This window comes from Triticum urartu, chromosome 2A (genome assembly GCF_056163025.1).
Source record: "Triticum urartu cultivar PI428250 chromosome 2A, HENAU_Tu73, whole genome shotgun sequence".
Lineage (NCBI taxonomy): Eukaryota > Viridiplantae > Streptophyta > Magnoliopsida > Poales > Poaceae > Triticum > Triticum urartu.
The window spans coordinates 16,228,637-16,251,193 of NC_141874.1; the positions used below are offsets into that span (position 1 = coordinate 16,228,637).

At 44.6% G+C, this 22,557-nt stretch overlaps 2 protein-coding genes across 2 annotated transcripts; one reads left to right on the forward strand and one right to left on the reverse strand.

Annotated features, from left to right (window-relative positions):
* Positions 1-50: 50 nt before the first annotated feature.
* Positions 51-3,348, forward strand: LOC125535022 (putative amidase At4g34880). The gene is made up of 4 exons (XM_087542748.1): positions 51-848; positions 1,610-1,849; positions 2,268-2,469; positions 2,690-3,348. Exons 1-4 carry the CDS (start codon positions 703-705, stop codon positions 3,044-3,046), a joined length of 945 nt encoding a protein of 314 aa, XP_087398874.1. The 5' UTR covers positions 51-702; the 3' UTR covers positions 3,047-3,348.
* Positions 3,349-4,845: 1,497 nt separating this feature from the next.
* On the reverse strand, positions 4,846-21,334 carry LOC125535024 (MraZ). Its single transcript, XM_048698087.2, has 22 exons — positions 20,205-21,334; positions 19,268-19,383; positions 18,482-18,690; positions 17,049-17,168; positions 15,759-15,887; positions 15,556-15,681; positions 14,724-14,779; positions 14,542-14,641; positions 13,807-13,924; positions 13,499-13,708; positions 12,864-13,188; positions 10,721-10,814; positions 10,077-10,185; positions 9,715-9,983; positions 9,222-9,349; positions 8,308-8,542; positions 7,788-7,976; positions 7,040-7,323; positions 6,741-6,948; positions 6,400-6,639; positions 6,102-6,184; positions 4,846-5,343 (listed from the first exon to the last, which is right to left on the reverse strand). The coding sequence occupies exons 1-22, from the start codon at positions 21,062-21,064 to the stop codon at positions 5,184-5,186; spliced, it is 4,368 nt and encodes a 1,455-aa protein (XP_048554044.2). The 5' UTR covers positions 21,065-21,334; the 3' UTR covers positions 4,846-5,183.
* Positions 21,335-22,557: the final 1,223 nt, after the last annotated feature.

Here is a 22,557-nt window from a genome sequence, read left to right on the forward strand (position 1 = left end):
AGCATCTGAAAAATGCCAAAAGCGACTCCACAAAATATGTTCAAATGCCACTAACTTAAAGCAACGGGCGCACTGGCAAAACCACTAACCACACTGACACTGGCACCGTGCAGCTCAGCTAAGTATGGCTTGGCTGCGGCTGCAATCTGCTGCCGCCGTCCTCGCTCTGATGGTCATCGCCGGCGCCGCGCACAGCTTCGAGTTCCACGAGGCCACCATCGACGCCATCCAGCTCGGCTTCCGCAACGGCAGCCTCACCTCGGCCGCGCTCGTCCAGTTCTATCTGGACCAGATCAGCCGCCTGAACCCGCTGCTGCGCGCCGTCATCGAGGTCAACCCGGACGCGCTCCGGCAGGCGGCTTGCGCCGACGCCGCGCGCGGCCGCGGCCAGCCCACCGGCGTGCTGCACGGCGTATACCCGTCCTGCTCAAGGACAACATCGCCACCCGCGACGCGCTCAACACCACGGCCGGCTCCTTGGCGCTCCTCGGCTCCGTGGTGAGGCGGGACGCCGGCGTGGCGGCCCGGCTGCGGCGCGCGGGCGCCGTGGTGCTCGGCAAGTCTAACCCCTCCGAGTGGTCCGAGTTCCGCCAAGTCGACAACGGGTGGAGCGCCCGCGGCGGCCAGACGCGCAACCCGTACGTGCTGTCGTCCGACCCGTGTGGGTCGAGCGCCGGGTCGGGCGTCGCCGCGGCGGCGAACATGGCGGCCGTGACGCTGGGTACCGACACCGACGGCTCCATACTCTGCCCGTCGTCGTTCAACTCCGTGGTCGGCATCAGGCCGACCCTCGGGCTCACCAGCCGTGCCGGCGTCGTGTCCATCACCCCGTTGCAGGACACCGTCGGGTGGGAATTCTTCTTCTTGATGTTGTTTCTCTTCATTCATCATTATTGGAATATATTGTCGTCTTTCTCCATCATCAGTTTTGACTTTTGAATGAATTGGCTGGAGCATGAATCTTCTATATCTAAATAATTAGCCCTCACTAACATATTTCTCTCAACATGCAAGCATGCCACCTCATCATTCAACATGCATGAAAAAGGCTCACCTCAACATGGAACTATGCATAATAAAAACCCACCTCAACATGCAAACATGCATGGAAAATTTCATTCTATTATGCTATTTACATTTAATTTTTATATTCATTTAAAAACTATTATTTCAAATATTAATGTTTCATATAACCAAAACCTCATCAAAATATTGCAAAACATTCCTGCAACAACGTGCGGAGCGTCATCTAGTTCAATATGGTATCAGGCTCAAAAGTCTTAATAAGTTCAAGACTCTGCCAACGCAATATTAAAAAAAGATTATGTGGCCTACTTAAATTCATTGAAAAATAGCACGCTATAGTGTATTGAGAATTGTCTCGCTAAATATATTAGTGTACAACGTCTCGTTAATAGCACACTATAACGTGATATAGCACGCTAATAGCATATCTTGAGGTCAGCTCTATTTTACTGTAGCGCGCTATTTTTTTTCCTTGCTTAAATCCCACGTCTAAGAACTAAATAAGTCTAGACGTGAGGGAAGCGTTGAAATATATTTTCCACCTCTCTTCATCGGTTTGAATTTTGAATGAGTTGGAATGCAGGCCGATTTGCCGGACGGTGTCAGACGCGGTGCACGTGCTGGACGCCGTCATCGGCTACGACGAGCACGACGCCGCGGCCACCGGAGCGGCGTCCAAGTACATCCCTCCCGGCGGGTACGCGCAGTTCTTGAGGAAGGACGGGCTGAGAGGCAAGAGGGTCGGCGTCCTCCGTGGATTCTTCCAATCATATGCAGGCACGCAGCGACTGAGGGTGTACGAGCAGCACCTCGCCACCATGAGGTGAGTGACGAACAATTTAAATAAATACCGCCGACTGTCGATGGTTTTCTATTATTTTGGAATGCAAATTTGGAACCTTTATGACCGATTTGGTAGAAAAGAGGGAATGGTGTGCATTTTTCATTGGGGATTCCGTGAAATAAAACGTCGAGTCTTCCTCCTATCCCTTATGTGGGATATCCAATGTATTGGAAGTCAGGTTAAAGATGGTCTTTATCGTCATCTTATTCTTTATATGGAATGTGGGGGGCAAGGTACCTTCGGGTCCTTCGTCTTGGTTCAACCAAATAAACTATGAAAAATGATGTGAATTTCAAAATTTTAGTGTATTGTTTTTTTTTGAACTAAAGAAGGTACCTAAAGGTTTCGATTTTGCATCCATATACTCTTATTCTATTTTATATTAATTTCGTCAAAGGAAACATGGGGCCGTGGTGGTCGATAACTTACGTGTCACGGCCAATCCGACGGCTCTGTTGGATGATATCAGTTCCAACGAGGGCATCGCAGTGGTGGCAGAGTTCAAGCTCAGCATAAACGCCTACTTGGCAGACTTGGTCTACTCCCCGGTCCATTCGCTCGCGGACATCATAGTTTTCAACAACGCACATCCTATAGAGGTAATAATAAATAGCGTAAAAAACTGAAAATTCTTGATTTATCTTATTGTATGTTCGAAATAATAAGCAGCAATATATCCAAGAACATATTGTGTAACTTAGTTTACCCACAAACTTTAGAGGCCGTGTTGCTTGTGCATCGGTTCATTTACATCCATCGATGCAGAGGCCCGGATCCAATAAGTGAGCTGAAACCTAATTAATGACATGTTTGCTGCAGGAGCGGATGAAAGATTTCGGGCAGGATGACCTTATCGCGGCCCAAAACACAAGCGGCATTGGCCCCGTGGAAAGAGTGGCGATACGACGGCTAAAGGAACTGTCAGCTAATGGGCTGGAGAAGTTGATGAAGGAGCACCAACTAGACGCGATTGTGACGCCCGGCAGCGACGCTTCTAGCCTTCTTGCCACAGGTGGTCACCCTGGCATGATTGTGCCAGCGGGGTTTAACGAGCAAGGGGTTCCCTTTGGCATATGCTTCGGTGGGCTGCAGGGGTACGAGCCAAGGCTGATCGAGATGGCATATGCATTCGAGCAAGCTACTAAAGTGAGGAAGCCACCCATGTTCAAGCCCTAGCTGGAATGCACAATCAAGAGTTAAGTATAACCCTAGTATGTGCATCAGCCATTCAGAAACTTAGTGTGTGTTCATGATGCTTTGTATCGCCTTCATGCTCAATAATATGAGTTAATAGAGAACACCCTTTATATCTCTCAGTAGTGCATGTAAAAACTTGCTTCGGTTGTCGGGTCTTGGCCTCCTTTATATATTCGTGGTATGGTGGTAGCCTCCTCATCTCTGAGTAGGCTTATTTACGAGGACCCAAAGCATATCCCAATGGTGTGGGCATCAAGGTCTACATATACCTAGGTCCATACACCCCATATGACATATATAGTATATGCATACGTAGTACAACTACTCATTGTCACACAACATTTATTCAAAATATTGCAGCTCATGTGAAAAATTGTCGCATGAAGTTCATATAAGATGTTTCGGAGGAATCTATGTGCCCAACAAGCATGAAGGGTGTGGGCACGAGCAATGTAGAAAAGCAGGACTTTACCCGGTCTGTGGACTAAGCGTTCGATCTTACCCTCGGCCCTAAGATCAAATGTCTGAACCCTATGATCGGTGGGAATCTAAGTATATTGAATCTCCTTACATGATGGTTGATATATCTTCTACTAATCCACATAAGAGTGTTCTTCAAAAAAATTTGCTCTTAGGGCACGTACAATGCAAGATGCTTAGGGTGTGTTTAGTTTGAGTCACCAAGTGGAACGGCATGGGCTGGACCCGTCCCTGGGCCTTGTTCCAGCGTTTGGTACGCAAATGGAACAGAACCCACTCGTTCCCACCGAACGAATATTCTGTGTATATCCGGAACCAAGCCATACCTCCGAATCGGGCGGACCATGCGGAACGGGTGCCTCTTTCCCCTCCCCCCGACTCGCACGCACCCTCCATATCTCAGCGCCGCCACTCCCCCGACTCCCACCTCGCCCATTCTCCGGCGTCGGCTGCCCGTCTCCTCCGTGTCGTCTCTCCTCCTGCTTGTCTTCCTCCCAACAGTTGGCCATCTTCATCTCTCCCAGCGACAGAAGGAGGAGCGGCCATCTTACCGCAGACACATTCAGGCAAAGGAAGGAGGAGCGGCCGTCCTGTCACAGGCACATCTGAGCGGCCGAAGCTGCTTGCTGTGCATCGGCAGCGGCTAACGGTGAGTGAAGCAGCGGCCATCTTGTCGTAGGCACATGTGGAAGCTGCTTGCAGCGTAGCGGCAGCGGCCAAGGAGGAGTGCCGCAGCGACCAATTGTGGCGGAGCTGCGGTAGTGGAAGGAGCCGCAGCGACCATGGGCTGTGGTTGTGGCCGTGGCTCGTGGCTGGCCGAGGGCGGCCTCACCTGCAGCAGCGGCGTACACACATCTAAACATGAAGATGTAACCGTTCCATTCCACCTCACTGACCATATTAAACATAGAGATGGAACCATTCCATTCTTGTGGAATGGAACCATTCCATTCCATTCCACTTGGTTCTTCAACTAAACACACCCTTAAAGAGGAGCTTATGAAAATAAATCAGTTTTTTTAAGCACCGATGCTTATTTATATAGCACAAGGCCTTACCTGGACACCTCTAATATGAAAACAAGCAACGACGCTTAATAAAAAAATTGGCTTATTTTCACTAGCACATTGCATTGTATATGTTCTTCGGAGCCAAGCCGTGAGAGCACTAGACATGTTCTTTTAGGCTCAAGACACCTACAGGGAAAATGTACAAGCACATATGATATCCGGCTCCTGTATATCGATTGCAAATTTGCAAGATGACATTGTTGTTGCACAACTCATGCACATCCTGAGTAAAAATGAACATCACTGATTTTATATGCATTCACTCCTACTATTTATTACATACATAATGTACACCATACGAACACCAATCGCATCACCTGTTTCTTGCTGTACACTCTGATCACTAGCTCAAACTAAAAACCTATAAACTAAAGAAATCTAGTTCACCCAGAACAACAAAACCTATTCTAACGGTCAATGTACATACTCCAGACTAACAAAATTTCACTTCAGACACATCTACACTATGCCGGAACAAGTTTCGGGTCTAGAGCGCCATGACTACAGGGGACAAAATACAGCAGTGCCATGCCGTTGAGATTCTGCCATTTTTGCGACTAGGTACACTACATTGTCCAGAATCTGTCCGGGTCAGGGCTAAACAAGGAATGATCTTGGATCTCCAGATTTGCTATGTGCCAGTTGACCAATCCGGCTTGAAGCGACTTGACAACAAACAGGACAACTGGCAGTATCCACCATCCATCGTCGTCCCTACCCTTGAAGCTGCAGATGCGCCAAAGAACAAACAGATCAGCATGTAACATGTGGGTAGTTTTTAATTCTTCTGTCTCATCTAAAATAATATTTGTAATTTGTAATTAAGTCAATCCAAAACACAATGATATCCACTATTATCACTATTAAAGGGCCATTTGCTGGTTTCGCTTCCATCACTTCCACCCTTCTCATCCAACATGCCCTCTCCCACCCACTTTCTTTTTCAAACCACGCGATAATCCCCACTAATTTTTTTTTCCAAATCAACCCCACCTCCTCCTTTCTAGGGAAAAAAATCCCATGCAAAGCAATCGACAGAAATCAAATAAATTACCAATAGCAAGAAATCCCTTGCTAGCAAACAACAAAATCAACTCATGTAGTTGTACGTACACAATCTCAATCACATCATATATTTCCTTACCTTTGCCTATGGACTCCCTCCTGACAACATATCTCAATCACAACCCAATCAAATTTTCCTACCTTGAACCACTAGAATAAAGTTGCCCCTGTTGCAAGGCATAGGTAATTTGCTAGTAAAAGTAATTGTCTAGATTCTCAATGTGGCATTTTTTAATTACTCGTGACATGGGTTTCCCTAACCCCCAACAAATACCGCCCAAACTCTCGGTTGTAAGTGGAAAGCCTTGAAATTATAGTAAGCCAGTTTCCTGAGCAATGGATCTTTTTCGAAAACTGGAGAACGAATAGTGCGAGTCGATTGAAATGTTCTCTCTATAAGTACATATAAGGAATCTAACCTTTTGCTGTTTGATGCCTGAGCTGAAGACACTGTCAAAGAAGATAGCCCAGAGTACATAGCACCATAGACGATTGCTACAATCTGCACGGAAATAAGATTCATAAATCTCCGAACCTGTCACACTATATGTTTATGAATATATAGATATTAAACTGTTGCGATGCATTTCGAACTGATAGCAATAGAATTAATAGATATATTCTCTACTATTACAATGCTAGATACAAAAGAGTTCAAGGATAAATAGCATGTAAATAAAAGAGTTCAAGGATAAACCACATGTAAACAAGACTTACAATGTTTATGACAGAAGTAGTATTCCAAAGTGTAAAAATGCGGGTGACAGAAGATCTTTTTGGTCCTCGGCTGAAAAGTGCATTGAGGCCAGCAAGAAAAGGGGAAAGCAAAGCAAGGGGTGGAATAAGCAGTACAGCAAGGAAAGCTCCAACAGATATCCAGTAGTATTGTACAAGCATAAGCAGGGTGATGGTAAAATCACCCACAAGTACAATACAAATAAGCAACTGCAGTGTTTCCTGAAATGCCAAAGCAAGGTCACAGTTAAGGTAATATAGGTAACTGTCATGTACAACATGAGCATTTGTGTGCTTATAGAAAGGGTCTAGTGGTTGCTTACCGCATAGCCAATAGGCCTGCAATTTTGCAAGAGCAACGACAGAGGGAATAGATAATCTCTTTTGTAGTCCAGTGACTTCAGTGTCTCTTCGTTTATGACCCCACCAGTCACTCCGCCTGTCAACCGCTTTCTGGAAACACCATAGCTTGTGCAAGGCTGATCCTGAATTGCCTGCTTGGAACCCAGTAGTGGAACTGCAAAATTCTTCCTGTAGAATTAAAAACATAGCAGTCATTTCACACAGCATGAGAAATGTTTTTTGTAAGACATGCTATTGTAGTTGGCCTTTCTTTTCATACCTCGAGCGATCACCAAAATCTGGGGCATGCTCATGATGGTGGTGACTCTTGTAGAAGTTTTCATTCACTGCTACAACAATACCTAGCTGGTAATAACCAGAAGCAGTGGCCTGAAACCACCCTAGCTCTACTCGAACACCATGTCGCTCAAGTTGGGGATTCCCATGACTCTTAATCCAAGAAACAACCGGACCCAGAGTTGACCGGATGCTGCCTTGCTTTACTGACCTCAACTGAGTATTCAAGCCAGCTACTAATCTGTTCCAAATCGCAGTAGACACATACTGGGAAAATGAAACTGAGTCACTGGGAGTGACTGAACACAAGAAATGCATTTTGTAGCATATATAAGAAGAAAATAAGCAGTGGACACCTCAAAAACACTAGAATATGATATCAAAACCAAACACAGCTAATAGGGATTTTTATACCATTTGCCTCAAAGTTGTTGCACGCCTATGACAATTTGCAAAGTTAAGGCATATCAAATGGGGCAAGTTACAAAGGCACACTAACCTCGGGGCAAACGATAAAAAATCTGTAACCAATAATAATGCATTACTTTGGCAGACAACCATATCCTAGTCAAGACTGGAATTTTTCTACTTTGACCATGTGTGACAAAGTGGCTACTGGCTAATCCTCATGTAGTAGTAATATAATTGGGAACGTGGAGCATATCTATAGATATAAAAAAGAGTAATGTCCTTGGCATCACTTGTTCAATATTAAATTGTCTAATGTTCACCTGGCCAAGAAGATTTGACAGTAATGTATCACTGTGTAGGTGGTATGGGGACATATAGCTCCCCTCACCGCCAAAAATTAAACACATGGGAAACCTCTTCTGGATTGTGGCCGCTACATCAAGTCGTTTCTCATCACCTCCCAGAAAGAAATCAATGTAAGCGACCATTAAGTCTGGAGTTGAACCAACCTGTTAAGTTCAAACAATTACATGTGTTAGACTGGTATGTCAGCAATGAAAATAACACACCAAATTTCCCTGCATTCCTAACAAACAGCTATTCATGGTTCACAGAGCTAAGGAAGAGTATACTTCAGATCAGAAGTCAAACTCAGCTGAATAATATCTCTGAGTAGCTATTCCAGGTATATCTGGTGAGTTTGGGTACAAATTTAGATACATGGCTAGTACACCATTGAACTGAAACCCAGTTGAACTGATTTTAAAAACATTGACACAATTTGACACAATTACTACTGGTTCTAATACCAAATGACGTGACTAAATTATGATTACTGACCTTCAGCCCTTTATATAGAGCCCGTGATCTGCAAGAGCGAAGACATGAATGGTCGTATTCAGATTTAACGTATTCTTGAAGACGATGGATTTTCTTTCTTCTGCGCCATTGCTTCCAAGACCAGGCACAAGGATATGCAAGTACTGCAAGTATACTATGCACAGAACCTTCCCACCACTCAAAGGCTGCTACCAAATTTATCTCATCGATAAAACGATTAAAAGCATCTTCATACCTGGGAAAAAATAACAGAATTGTCACCTACAGTCAGGAGATACATATATATATATATATATATATATATATATATATATATATATATAGAAGTACAGATGGAAACATTAAACAGTGTTCTCTCATGGAATATGGGTCATTAAATCGATATCCATATGTCATTCAGATCAATCAAGATAATAGTCGCTCCCGTTTCGAACACGATAGTTGAACTGTTTTCAGCAAATTCTATAGTTCAAGGTAGGCCCTAAAGGGTTTTGGATCTCGAATTTTAGAATAAGCAAGTTTTATACTTCAGTCACTTTTTTTTGCTCAAGCTCAGTTGGTTTCATCAGCAATGTAATTGCTGTGTACCTGTGAATCTAGAACCACTACAGCAAGGATGGCTGTATGAGAACATCCAAGCTACAAATTCTAAGGAAAAAGAAAAGACAATAAGAGGAAGGATTTCACAAATGGGTAAATCAACAAAACAGTGCAATATTTTCTATAGGTTAGTGACGCGTAGAACAATGTGAACAACTGAACATTAGTGATATGTAGAACAATTTACATCTGAAGTTATATATTTGCAGTGCAAATTATAGTAACTTCTCTGAATTCTATTACTTTGTGATGAATGAACACGGATGAATTAGTGATCATGTACTGTCATAGATTCATAAGATGAAAAGCCTTACACAATGCCAATTATAGATTCAGGGGGCGAGTAAGGAAGATGCCACGGTTCTCGGAATGTATTAGGTCCCATGAAGTACATTCTGTGCACATGACTTTGTGTTTCTTCTGCCCTGCTGGCCCCAGGTACCTATTTATAAGAAAATACACAATAAGCAAGATTTCTCAACAAACTGTACTACAAGTGTCCTTGTACTTCATCATATTTAAGAGCTAAATATGCTTTGATGAGGTGGAAAGCTTTTGACGAGGCATGTTTAGATAAATAGAAGTAGTGGGGATCAACTAATAATAGAAAACTTTTTTTCCATACATGTTGGGGTGGGCCTTTAATGAGGTGGCAGGTCTGGTGAGATGGCATGTGTGCATGTTAAGATAAATAGGAGTGGTGATCAACTACTTAGGTATATAGGATTTGCTCAATGACCAGATCTAGGTGATTTTGCAGTTGCTCTAACTACATCCAAAGACCATTTAGAATAAAATGAACTATACCTCAGCCAATGAAAGCAAAAAAGGCGAAGAAGCATAGGCATCATTGTGGATTGCACTTGTAGCCCGATACGTGACTTCACTCTCACCAATCTTAACTCTTACGGCACTTAAGATGAGTGCCAAAAGAATAATTGCAAAGAATAGGAAAACCGCAAAAGACCAAGGACCCCCAAAAGTATATATAACTTCCTCAAGTGGTGTGTAACAATTTGGCATCTTGTACTTAGCAGATATGCACTTATACGGGCAGGATGGCTGGGTAACACCACCTAGCAAGTCAAAGTTAATGCTTATTTTCTTCCATGCAAGGTCAAGAAGTTTGAACATAAACAAGGCAAGATAATGCAAGTCCGATGACCTACCTCTTACATATATGAAGTCAGCACGGTTTGGAAGAGCATTCAAAGAACAAGGGGTGCAGAGAGATGAGTTGGACCCAGCAACATTTTTATATGTTCCAACTGGGCATTCCTGGAAAGAGTTATAGTCAGTCAATGGTTTCAAAGGAACTAACAGAAAGTCATCTGCTAGTTAGAGAACATTAGCCTATTAGCCTTTCGTTCATCAAGACGGAGTGTGTGGTGCAGGTTCTTTTGAGAAAGTTCCCTCTCTTTCAGCCACTTAGCCTATTAGCCTTTCGTTCATCTATTGTCACTAACAACCTTACCTTCTTTTCCTTAACAAAAAGATGTGCAAAGCTTCTACGGCTCTCTAAAAAGAAGTATGAAACATAAATAGGCTTAGTTTTGTACTGCATCCTGGAGCCAAAATGTTCTGTCCACCCTAGCCTCATCCCTCTTTTTTTCTGTTCCCTTTAATGTAAATATTCTGGATGTTACTCCTTAATGAAAATGGATGCAGAGATTTTGCATATACAAGAAAAGGAACAGGTAAAATAAATTAATATGTAGTAAGATGAATACTATATATTATTTGTGTTACTAATAACAGAAAACGTGCTATGTAAGCTGGATGAACAAAGACATGTCAAGTTTAGTGCTCATACGGTACAAAATGTTCCATATAGTCCCACAGGGCACTCCTTTCCTGTTATTGTTCCATCTTCTCCAAAATGCCCATCATCATTACCAGAACCTCCACTACACAAAAGAACAGCTATTGGAAATTAGCACAAGAATATATTCATTCACTAAAACTTCTAAGGCTCAGGCAGTGCACAAATGAAGTTCCATGCCAAAACAAAATACTATTGAGTTCTCCCATGTAGGTCAACACAGATAGTAGCTGTTGCATTTCATGATGAAAACATGCATCTGAGGTGAAAAATAAAACAACAGGTATGCCTCAGAAATTTAGAGTAAATTGCACCACAAATATGATAACACGCAAATGGAATTAAAAAATGCCTTTAGAGTAAATGCACCACAGTTACCTGATCTAATAACAAAATAACCATTAGGTCCCTATACTTGTAAAACATTTTGGTAGGTCCCTAAACTTGCTAAACTATTTGGCAGGTCAAAACATGTGTCACTTGGGTCATTTTGACTCAAGCTAAAATGCCAACGTTATGCTGAAGGTATGACTATGATGTTCATCATTATGTGAACCCAAATTGCAGCATTGATCATCGACCCAAACAAATAACGTCAGTTTAGCACTTCTATTCAATTGGCATGTCATCATATTAGGTGAATGAAAGGCCATCATACCTTCAACTTGACATATGGATAATCAATATGGATGATTCAAATTAGCTTTTGCACCTTTTTATTACTATGTTAACAATCTTAGCAGACTATAAAGTTCTAAATTCTAATGACCTAAATGTCGTGTTCTAAAACACAGCCTAGGTAGCCTCTGCACATGTAGTATTTCACAATTTTAGCTACTTATCAGGTTGTAATGACCTATGCAATGTTAAGACTAGGAGAGCACTTTTGCTGCCGCATATAGGCCATAGTTGAAGGCTGGGTATTGGACCCACCTAGAAGGTTCTATGTGGACAATAGCACCACCTAAGCAGCAATGTTGAGCTTGGTGCGGCAGGCAAAAGGCAGCGACTCATAGGTCTGCTACTCTGCCCTAGATCTGCAGCACTAACTTCAGAGCAGAACAGGGATAACATGGCATTAGGAAGAGGCAATGTAACACTGGCATAGCCCATGAACCAGTAGCAGTGATGCCTGTTGAGGTCATGAGCAGAACCTGCAGAGGCATGTCGGCGAGGTAAGAAAGGAAATGGCCCACCCAACTAATCTGGCCCAACTCAACACCCACTCACATCCTAGGGCTTCAGTACTTCAGCACAGCCTCCATCACCATCAGTCTCCACCGGCCTCCTCTTATGGTGAGTTCACAGGCCACCACTGCTGCTCCGTTCACTGGTTTCTTCCTATCAACCAGCTAGATCAAGTGACCATGGCCATAGGGGACTGGAGGGAAACAGAAGCAAAGCTTCGGTAGGTGACGTTTATGGTGGTGAAAAACTGAAGCAGACACAGAAGAAGTTGACAGCAGCAGTGCGAAACAAACATACGGCTTCTGGTTAGCTTCTCTTTGCCTACCTAACTTCTCGGTTGGTTTACATCCATATCTATTTTGTACTTTTGTTTGTGTGTTCTAGATAATGTAGTAGCAAGCAGATAGTGACGTAGGAACTTAAAACGTGAGACGGGCAAACAGAGGAAGTAGCAAGTAAGAAACTTCTGAAAATCAGGATGATTTGCAGAAAACACCATTAAACAACTTAAGCTCCAATGTTGTGCCCTCCAGTAAGCTAACTTTGTTTTAGGACTTTCTTGACAGTCCTAATCCCTAAGATCCCGTCCAAACTAACAAGCAAGTCCAATGAGGATTCTGCTTGAATGTTGTGGTTGCAACAGAACACCAATAATCACATGTAACCGTAATAGAACTCCCATAAACATTTCCAAAAAAAATTGTGCAGTAATGACATTGGGTAGGTCAACGCTGGTGCAAACATATGATCTCTTTCTAATATGTAGGTGTCATTACGAAGGAATTTATTATATCAGGTATACTGGTTAAAGGAAAATCATCCGGAAGGCTCCGAATAACATAGTGAAACAATAAATGATCATGTCTCATGGCTTTAGAGAGACAGGTATATGCACAAGCAAGGAACCTCCTTTTTAATTATCATGGGTATTTACATGATTACGTACCTTGATGCTACTGTACCATTGATAGATGCAATCTGAACAAATTCATCTCCAGTAGCAATATTTGACCAGTGGAAGTGTATTCTGCCACCACCACCGCCACCTCCACCATGTATGCCTCCTTTGCCTCCAGATGCTGACAATGATGAATTTTTCTCTACCAGAAGCCCTTGAAGGAAAAAGAGAATTGTTCCTCCAGAACCGCCACCAATGCCACCTTTGAAGGACCCACTGGAATTTCCAATTGTGTCTCTATTGCTTTCACCATTAGAGCTCACAGAGCCATAAATTAACAATCTTGCAAGTGGCCATTTCATGGATCCAATGACTGCATCAGGAAATTAATCGGAATTTATAAGAGAAGTGGTACCAAAAGCTTCGCAAACTAAATGTACTTATTTCCAGAAGCAAACTGAAAAGAAAAGGCTAGTTAAGTAAGAAGAGTGCATGTAATAGATTATGCTCTCATTGTGCAGGGCAATGTGCTCGTGTCAAGCACAGAATAAGGAAAAAGAAATGTGATGACAGCAAACTCTGATGGTGCTATTAAAGTGCTTGAAGGAAAACTATCATCAGCACGGTAAACCCCTGTTGTGGATAAAGATTCACAACACAAGACTACACAAAATAGTGCATACCTATCAATCCCCCACCAGCACTGTCATCGCCTGACTCCGGAGAACCAGTACCACTTCCTAGCTCACATGGAAGATAAGCACTGCCATATCGTTGACCTCCTTCACTTGTCATTCCGTTGTAAATCCCTATACCACCCTGGCCTCCATGACCAGCACCACCACCAGCTCCATACTTAAGAAATGTTCCTCTACCAATGCCTGCTTTGCAACCTATAAAAAGATCCAGATTGCTGAGTGAACAGAGTTACCACATTGATAGGAGAGATTCCAGTTATTTTACTGATCACAACACAAAAACACTGAATCACCTAACTCTGAGGCACTTATTGCACCACCATCTGTAACAGTCACGGTTCTTGCTCGATGAATATGAATTATACTCCCCTTGACTATGCCACCGACAGTTATGTCTTCAACACGGCAAATCTGCAAAATGTGAATTTCTTACTAAGAAGCTAGAACAAAACACGAACTTCAAACTGCAATATAGCCAGATCAAAACAACAACGCACAATACAACTATGAGATAATAGGAACTTAATGTTATTTCTATTGGCAGGAGGGAATATTTATTGTCTTGTGAATTGTGATAACATTAAGGTGTATCATTCACCACTATCACCATGTTAGTAGCAAGAGGTGATTCCTTTTTTCTATCCATTTGATGTATTAGTTGTCCTGGGTAGGTATAATCCATGAAATCGTTCGGTTTGCCGATTCACGTGTATTGCATTCTGTCAGTACAGGGTGTTGATAAAAGAAATCAGAAATGCAATGCACTGCAGAAAATCATCTCTCTACTGAATGACAATGAAGGTTGGAGTGCAAGTATCAAATTCGACATGGTATACGACACATTTCAACAGTGCAAGTATCGAACACATCTTGTGGAATGAATATCCAAAGGCACAATGTAATTAAAATTTAAAAGTTCAGCCATCATGCTTCCTTGCCAAGAAGTTTGCTCTTGTATGGAAGATCTACAAGTTAATGAAAATTAGGAGCTTCCTTCAGAAGAGAATCTCACAGCAAACAATCCTTACTTGTATTGTAAATGACAAGGAGCTGTTCACATGGCAATCATCGGGGGGTGCGATTAACTCACTAGGGCATGTTTTACTTTCACAGATCGAAAGTGCATCCCTGATATACACAAACATTAATCCACAGCAGTGTTTAGAAGCAACTAAAGACCAATAATTTACATTGCAACAGCAGAACTCACAAGCTGCTTCGAACATCCTCATCTAGTGGAGCCTGGACAACGGAACCAGGACCAACCTGCTCATACATCAAGAGAAGTTGTGGTCACAAAAGTTATAACTACATGGAACAAGTTTTAAAGCTCACATGTTGTTTCAACATGATAACATGGACCAGCTCAACACTAAGCATACCAAAAAGGGAATCCCAAGAAATACAGTTGCACGGGATTAAGAAAGAACCAGGAAAGTGGATTTACTTGTTTCCAGAAGCATCCCAAATAATAATTGCATCAAGAGCTCAATGCATGTGGTTCAAACAAGTCAAGGCAAACACTAGGAAACATGGTTTATAAGGCAGTAAAGCGACCTAAAGCGAGCACCGCCTGCTCTGACGCTTAAGCAACGCCTAAGAGTCTAAAGCAGGCGCTTAAGCGCCTAAAGCGGGCAATATTTCTAAGGCGCTGCCAGGGCGCCTTATCGCTTAAGCGTCTGAAGCAGGACGCTTTATAAACATTGCTAGGAAACGGCAGTGCTTCCTAGATACTTATAATGCTGAAAGCTGATGAGTAGCATAAAAATAAGAACAGAAAATTGTTAATATACCAACACTCTCATATATGTGACATATTGCTGACGAACATGCAGTACAGTCAGCTATTCATTATACAAGTTCTAAGAACTTCAAGAAATTACAACTTATGAGATCTGAATAAATTGAGAATGCAGATAAGTGAAGTGTCCTTCCTACATAATAATGCATATGCTATATCATCCGCTGGAGAAGGAAATATTGAAGGTCTGGATAGGTAATTGCGCAAAAACTGGATAGGTAATGATATAATATGATCTTACTTCAATGTTGTAAAACAGAGACAGAAACAGTTGGCGTGCTTTGATTCCATCTCCAGGACCACTCAAATTAAGAAGTCCTTGTCCATAAACTCCCAAAGCAGCATTGGAAGATATCACTGACCCATGCTGTCAGAACAGAGAAAACTGAACTTCCACTACTAAGAAAAGGACATTTTGGCAATAAGGCTTTCAAACAAACATACCTTGAGTACGACAAGGTTTCTTGCCTCAAGCATTGATGCAAGAACAACATCCTTACCCCCACCATCTATCTGAATCTTCGAATCCCACATCAAGAGCACCTTCACATACATTCTGAAAGCACCATACACCTACAATAACAGGAGAAACTTAGGACTGCATAACATGCTCAGAAATGATTATAATGAAGTAACAAACAGTATATTTGGTACATCAGATGTGTCTTCCTGTTGAATCTTTGCAATTACAAGGAAGAAACACACACACACACACACACACACACACACACACACACACACACAGATGAGCCCATCGTCCAATAACATGCTAAAATGACAGAAACCAGGCATAATTCGGTGGATTTCACTAAATCCCTGCTGTACGCACCTACGCGTGTGTGTAAACATGAACAGCAGGATTTGAGCCCTCTTGGGTGGAGCTGTTGCCCCCACAACTCCATCCCACAGTCCCACCAAGAGGCGGTTTTCATCTTGCTTCTAAATATAATCCTATTATACCAAGCAATGCTTCAATGTCTGCAAGTGTTGGACGCATGACAGTTCCTCAATGCTTCATCAGCATGTGTGAGAGCCATGGAAAGTATCCGAGAATCCCTCAGGTGTATCAGAGCCATGTCAGATCACATGTTGGGATATTGTTATTCTCCTCTCTGACAGGGCAAGGTCTCAAGTTTGGAGCAAAAATATCTTGTAGTTGGGCAACTGACGATATAGGCATTACACAAAGAGTAATATCAACTCAGCTGGGCGGAAGAATGGAACTAGCACAAAATTCTAAAGCAGGTCAGAACATGGTCGACTCAGCACAGCAGGCTAGAATGGATTTTCAAGAAGCGTAATCACATCAAATTAATACTGGACGTATGTACAGCATACAGCATGGTGTAGTTCGATTGGTGAAATTTAGGATACCAAATTGTGTCACAGGGCACTGAAATTTACAGGTGTAAAAGCATCACCATCCACATACGCATGCGCTTGCACCAAAAATATATAGATATGCAATTCATAATTCTCATAAACCAGTTGGGTCTCTCAACATCCACACCTCCTTTAACAGCCCCTTGCTCAAGCGATTGTAAATTTTGTCGAATGATTGTTTTTTAGGAAATGCTCATCCACAATTGCGTTGGAGGCCTTAACTTCTATAAATCGCAGTAAGACTTCTTTAAAACAACTAATTTAGATCATCAATTCCTCCTTCACCTTGGTGCTTAAGGAAAAGTCTCTACAAGCACCATAAACAAAAGCTGTGTATACAACAAGGCATACCTTTATAACAGAGTCACTCATTAGAAGCTCCTCTGCAACCAGCTCAAACTCTGATATTGGATTTTCAGACAACCCAAAGCAAATGCTACCCCCAGTAAGTAGCCTTATTTGCCCTGTCACCTGAACAAGTAGAAAATAGGAGCAAGTAAAAACAGCGAATTAAATAATGGAAATGCAGGTAGGAATAGGAAAAGTGTCAAACAATAACAAACAGTAGGTAAAGAGGAAGGAAAGCACAACGAATATAAAGGGCATGGAAACCCAGCCAAACAAATTTAGAAAGGAGCTCCATGATAAAAATGTAAACATGCCTGATATGCATAGACTTCATTGCTCACTCAAGTCCAAAAAGAATATATTCGAATATAAATTATTTAGTGGCCCATGTAAAAAGAAACATTGTGATCGACAAACTAAATTTTAAAAATTAGCCACAACAAAGGAAAAGAAGATAATGAATGGGAAAATTATAGTAGAGTGACAACTGCAGGAATCGATGGTTATTACAAACTGTGAGTGTTGTATGGCATGCCAGTGGTTGACTGACGGGGCAAGGGGGCAGGCGGGCAGCAGGGGCCTTTTCTCCTGCCAGGCTCCATGCTGGCACAGCAAGCACTGCCAAACTTTTTTTCCACCCTAGGAACCCATGGCGCAGCACTACCATTGCAAAGCGCTAGCTCAGATAAGAAATTTAATCAATCTGAAGGGGTAAGTAAACAGAGAATGGCTTAAGTTGTGTTGGTGGGCTTTGGGTTTACTACATAAAAGACAGAATATGGCACCAGGCAGCCCAGACTAGCCGAGTCAAGCTAACAAGCGTCCGAGACCCTCCCTCGACTAGTGTTACAATTGCAGGGCACGGGCACTGGGTGGGCATCACAGCAAGGAACCCTAGCGGCAAGGTCAAATCCTGGCTCAACCCCTGTGTGTAGGAACACCACAAGCAGGTTCAATTAGTGCTGCTCAACAGCTCATCCACTTTACAAAAATCACATTAGCTTGTTGACAACAAGGCCATGTAAATTTGAGAAACTGGATGATAGCCTAGTGGTGGAGGCATGAGGTGGTGCCTCCTTGCAAACCCCGTTGATTTATTTCGTGTAGTGAATAAACCAGTGCCGTCTTCTTAATAAAATTTTGTCGTGCCAATATCCGCAATTAGATTAGTGCAGGTATTATTATGGGACCTCCTTAAATGGGGAACATAGATTTGCAGAAACAATTGGATATTAGTGCGGTGTAGATGCAATACTGAGAGAAGGCACTTCAAGAAAATCGAGATATTAGTGTAGTTATACAGGTACAGTATGTTTGCTTGGAAAAAAATATACAGTACAATATAACCTCAGAATTAGTTGCGCAAAGGCATACAAAATATTGATTAATAAATAAGTCATGAACGTGATGTTAGTCGTGAGTCAAAGTATTCAAACCTGTACTCTGGACCACAACAAGGGAACCAGCACTTTTGCATTGCTCTCCACAAGCACATTGGACCAAAGTTTAGTCACTGAGAAACCCAGCAATGGAGTTTCCGTATGCGTGGTGAAGTTTCCATTGCTGACCTTTAGAGTCTCCAATGATTTATCATATATTGTGCCTGCTGCACCAGCATTCTGGGGGCACCCAAAACTCTGTCCACCTGATGAATGTGAAAAAAGTTTTACCATCAGAATACAACGAATGGGAGAAGGATTGCATTACTGAAAAGCGATGAAGCAAACAGGCGTTGATATCTTGCTCTCAAGAACTTTATTGTTGACATTTAGCAGTTGTTCCATTAGGAGAAACCATTGACTCATGAAAAAAGGTGTTTGCACACGAGCGGTACTTTATGCAAAATAGTGCAAAACAAGGCTGCATGAGTTTAACATCATGGCTAAGTCAACAGAATGCACTAATTGAGCTATCCCTACATGAGGTGCAACCTACGTGTCACACCCTTAATGCATTTGGTACTCCCTCTGTAAAGAAATATAAGAGTGTTTAGATCACTACTTTAGTGATCTAAATGCTCTTATAATTCTTCACAGAGGGAATAGTTACTAACTAGCCAGAGAACCAATACATGACACTAAATAGTATTAGTAACCAGTAATAAATATCCATTGCACTATTAATTGAAATAGTTTGGCCGATTGTGCTTCCCTATGGGGAAACACCAGTGGCAGGAGGGTTACAAAACAGTTGCATAGAAACTAAGGCCAGAAAATACTCACCGTGAGCTATAATTTCCAAATCTTGCTGAATGCTGTAAAATTTTAGGGATATCCTCCCACCACCTCCTCCGCCCCATCCATTACCACCGCCAGCACTTATTGTACCATTTCCATATCTAGAATGTTATACAATAAGGGAGTGTTGCATCTCACAGGTCAACGCAGAAAGCATAAAGTGCAAGTATGTGGTTTGCTACTTTGCCTATGGGATGTTTATGAATCTTGCAGCAATTAATAAAGTAAATGGTCGTTGTTAAATGTTTAAATGGGATTTCGGTTTTGCAAAGATGTAAACCTTGTGGGCAGCTCAGATGTTATGGGTCATAACAGGATAACAGGGCTATGTATCGATTGTACCATTGGAGTCGCACTAGAGCATCATATCCAACAACACTTAGCTATATCACAACTCATGATATTTCTCAATATTTCAAACTTGAGTAAATGGTCACTGTTAGAGATTGTCTGCTTGAACAAAAAAAATTGTGTGTAGGGTAGCAGGAAGAAAGGCAGCACATCAGACAGCAAGTCACTGTTTTGCAACTCAACGCAGCAACTGCACTCAAATTATAGCATCGCGGTACAACCAGACTAAGTCATAGATACTCTTGATTTCCTTGTTTTGCTTGAAAATGTAATTTCAACATAATCCTGAATAAAGGAGATTCACCCAATGTCTAACAAAGTGCAATGACATGGTAATTCATAAAACGCTCTAAAAATTCCTTAACAAGAAAAAACATCATAATGTTCACATTATGAAGTTATGTAGCCAGATTGTGCATTTATTTATCGACAGAAGCATCCGGACAGGCTAATTCCCGTGGAATAATGTGAAATGATCAAATAGGAGTCGAATACTTCTATCCAAGGACTTCACATTGCTAACGTAAATCGTATCAAAAACAAGTAAAGTTTCAAGAAATGCAGAACTTACAGCTTGAAAGCCTTGATCATAATGCTTCCCCCGGACCCACCGCCCCCTCGGAGACTGCCCACGCCTCCTTCGGCAAGCACAACTCCATCAACAGTCAAAATCTCACTCGCCCTGAGCAAGACGCGGCCTCCGCCGTCCCCTCCAAGGTTCTCATCAGTGGACAAGCTCCCACCCTTACTGCCATAGCTCCACGGATTGTCCAAGAACGCCCACGCGTACACGTCACCGCCCCAGTTGGTGTCGTTGGAGACCTTACACGACGCGCCACGGCCACCATGCCCGCCGCCGGCCCCCTCGAGGCTGTGCGGCGTGCCGGAGGTCTGGGGCGGGGGCGCGCCGGCGAGGCCCGTTGTGTTGACTGCGGAGCCGCGGCCCAGCGAGACGTTGGCGGCGTGCAGGCCGACGGAGCCGGCGACCAGCTCGGCGCGCTCGCCGACCGCGATACTCCCGGAGACGTTGAACACGAGGCGGCAGCCGGGGACCCGGCAGGCGATCCTCACCCCAGCGCGTATCTCCACGCTGCCGGCCCCGTGCGCGCAGACGTCGCCGGACAGGGTGGTGGTGCTGGAGGCGATGACGCAGACGGCGTCGAAGGACCCGGCCCCGCCCAGCTCCTCGCAGGTCCGCGTGCTCGCCGCGCGCTCCCGGCACGGCAGCTCCGCCTCCGGGTCCTCCGCGCCGCCGCCGCGGACCCCGTAAGGGAGCCGCGCGAGGCTGTCCTCGGGCCGCAGCGCCAGCGCCGACGCAGAGACGCGGTGGCCCCCGCTCCCGCCACCGCCCCCAATCAGACCGGCCGCCGCGAGCAGCACGGCCCAGCAGGCGAGGCGCCTCGCCGCGGAGCGCTCCGGGCCCCGAATCATGGCTCAGCAGCGCATTCTAGGCGGGGAGAAGCGGTCCGAGCGAGCACCGGAGCGGCGGCGGCGGCGGGAGACGGATCTCGGTGGAGCGAGAGCGGGGTGGATCTGCAAACCCTAGCGGCGGCCGCGCGCGCGCGAGGACGGGGAGGGGGAGGGGGTGCGGACGGCGACGAAGGAGAGCGTGCTGCTCGGCGAGGCGGGGGCGGGGGGGAGCGCGTGCGCGAGGAGAGAGAAAGTAGAGAGGGAGTGGAGTCTAGAGAGAGAGAGAGAGAGAGAGAAGGGGGGGGGCGAAGGTGGCCAGCTGGAGTGGTTTGTCGAGTCGAGGGGGGCGCGATCAGTCCACGCCCACTGACGGTTTTTAACACCACGCCGTCGCTTTCACTCCTCCCCTTTAGAATTCTCAAACAGCCTCCTTCTAAAAAAAAAGAATTCTCAAACAGCCGTTCAATCTCGGCCTCGCCCTCCTCCGACGGTGAGGATCTGTCGACGCCCTTACTCTTCGTTGCAAAATAGAGGGGCGTGTCGTCGTGGATTCGACCCCGCTCTCGCTGTTGTGGGGAGGGAAAATGGCTCGGCAATGGGAAGCGCCACTGTGGCATGCTTACAATTCGTTTTTTTTTATTTTGTGTAGTTCTCAGTGTCATGCGTCAAGGAGCTCGTGAGGTATGTCGTCTTAATTAAGCATCAGGAGAGATGGATAACGCTTCGCTAGGGCGTCCCAGCCCGGGCGATCAGGGGGCGATCCCCACGCCGCCACCGCCGCCGGACATCGCTCCGGCCAAGTGTGGCCCTCCCTCCGGCCCCCTGCCTGCGCAGGATGCCGGAACAGCAGCGGCTTCGTCCGCCCTGCGATCGCGCGGGCTTATAGTCATCGTCGATCATGCCGTGTTCGAGATGGAAAGTGCCAATGGGCTTCCTGACTCCCCACGTTGGAGGGGGCTAGATTTTCTCGAACCCTTCTGCAAGGGAAAGCTGGATTGGACTCCCTTAATACCAAAGGCGGGGTTGCTGCGAGGACAGAAGTCGAGGGAGCCACCAGATCGATCTACGTGCGCTGCTACACCGCTGCCGCCTGAGCGAGTCATCAGCGAGAGGGCGGGATCGTCAGCGCATCGGGCGGGGAAAGCTATGCCAGCGACTACGGGGAACCTGGTGGTTGGTGGGGGCGATTATGGGGCTCCCTCTGCGGACGCCGCCCGCCTGAAGCCCTCCATCAGGGGATCTGCAGTAGCCACGGCTATGAACCCACGCGTGCAGGACCTGATCATATGGAAGCGTAGAACAACGGAGACGCTGGAGGGGCAGCAGTCTCACGTACTTGGAGATGTTCGTGACCAGGACATGCTAGAGGTGTCAAGCGACAAGGAGGCAGTCGGCCCAGGGGCCGCCGACGAACTGACGGGGCCGGCGGAGCCCCGTCAGGAGCAATGAATGTCTTAAGTTGGAACTGCCGAGGGGCGGGGAACCCTCGGACAGTTCTTGATCTTGTGAGTCTT

Bases quoted from the DNA above. Each gene is read 5' to 3' on its own strand.
- LOC125535022 (XM_087542748.1), top strand. From the start codon at position 703: ATGGCGGCCGTGACGCTGGGTACCGACACCGACGGCTCCATACTCTGC. The intron at 849-1,609 runs GTGGGAATTCTT...GTTGGAATGCAG, and splicing joins CCGTTGCAGGACACCGTCGG to GCCGATTTGCCGGACGGTGT. The intron at 1,850-2,267 runs GTGAGTGACGAA...ATTTCGTCAAAG, and splicing joins CAGCACCTCGCCACCATGAG to GAAACATGGGGCCGTGGTGG.
- LOC125535024 (XM_048698087.2), bottom strand. From the start codon at position 21,064: ATGATTCGGGGCCCGGAGCGCTCCGCGGCGAGGCGCCTCGCCTGCTGG. The intron at 15,888-17,048 runs GTATGCCTTGTT...CTGTTATTGTAG, and splicing joins TGAGTGACTCTGTTATAAAG to GTGTATGGTGCTTTCAGAAT. The intron at 7,324-7,787 runs GTGAACATTAGA...TCATTTTCCCAG, and splicing joins TGTCAAATCTTCTTGGCCAG to TATGTGTCTACTGCGATTTG.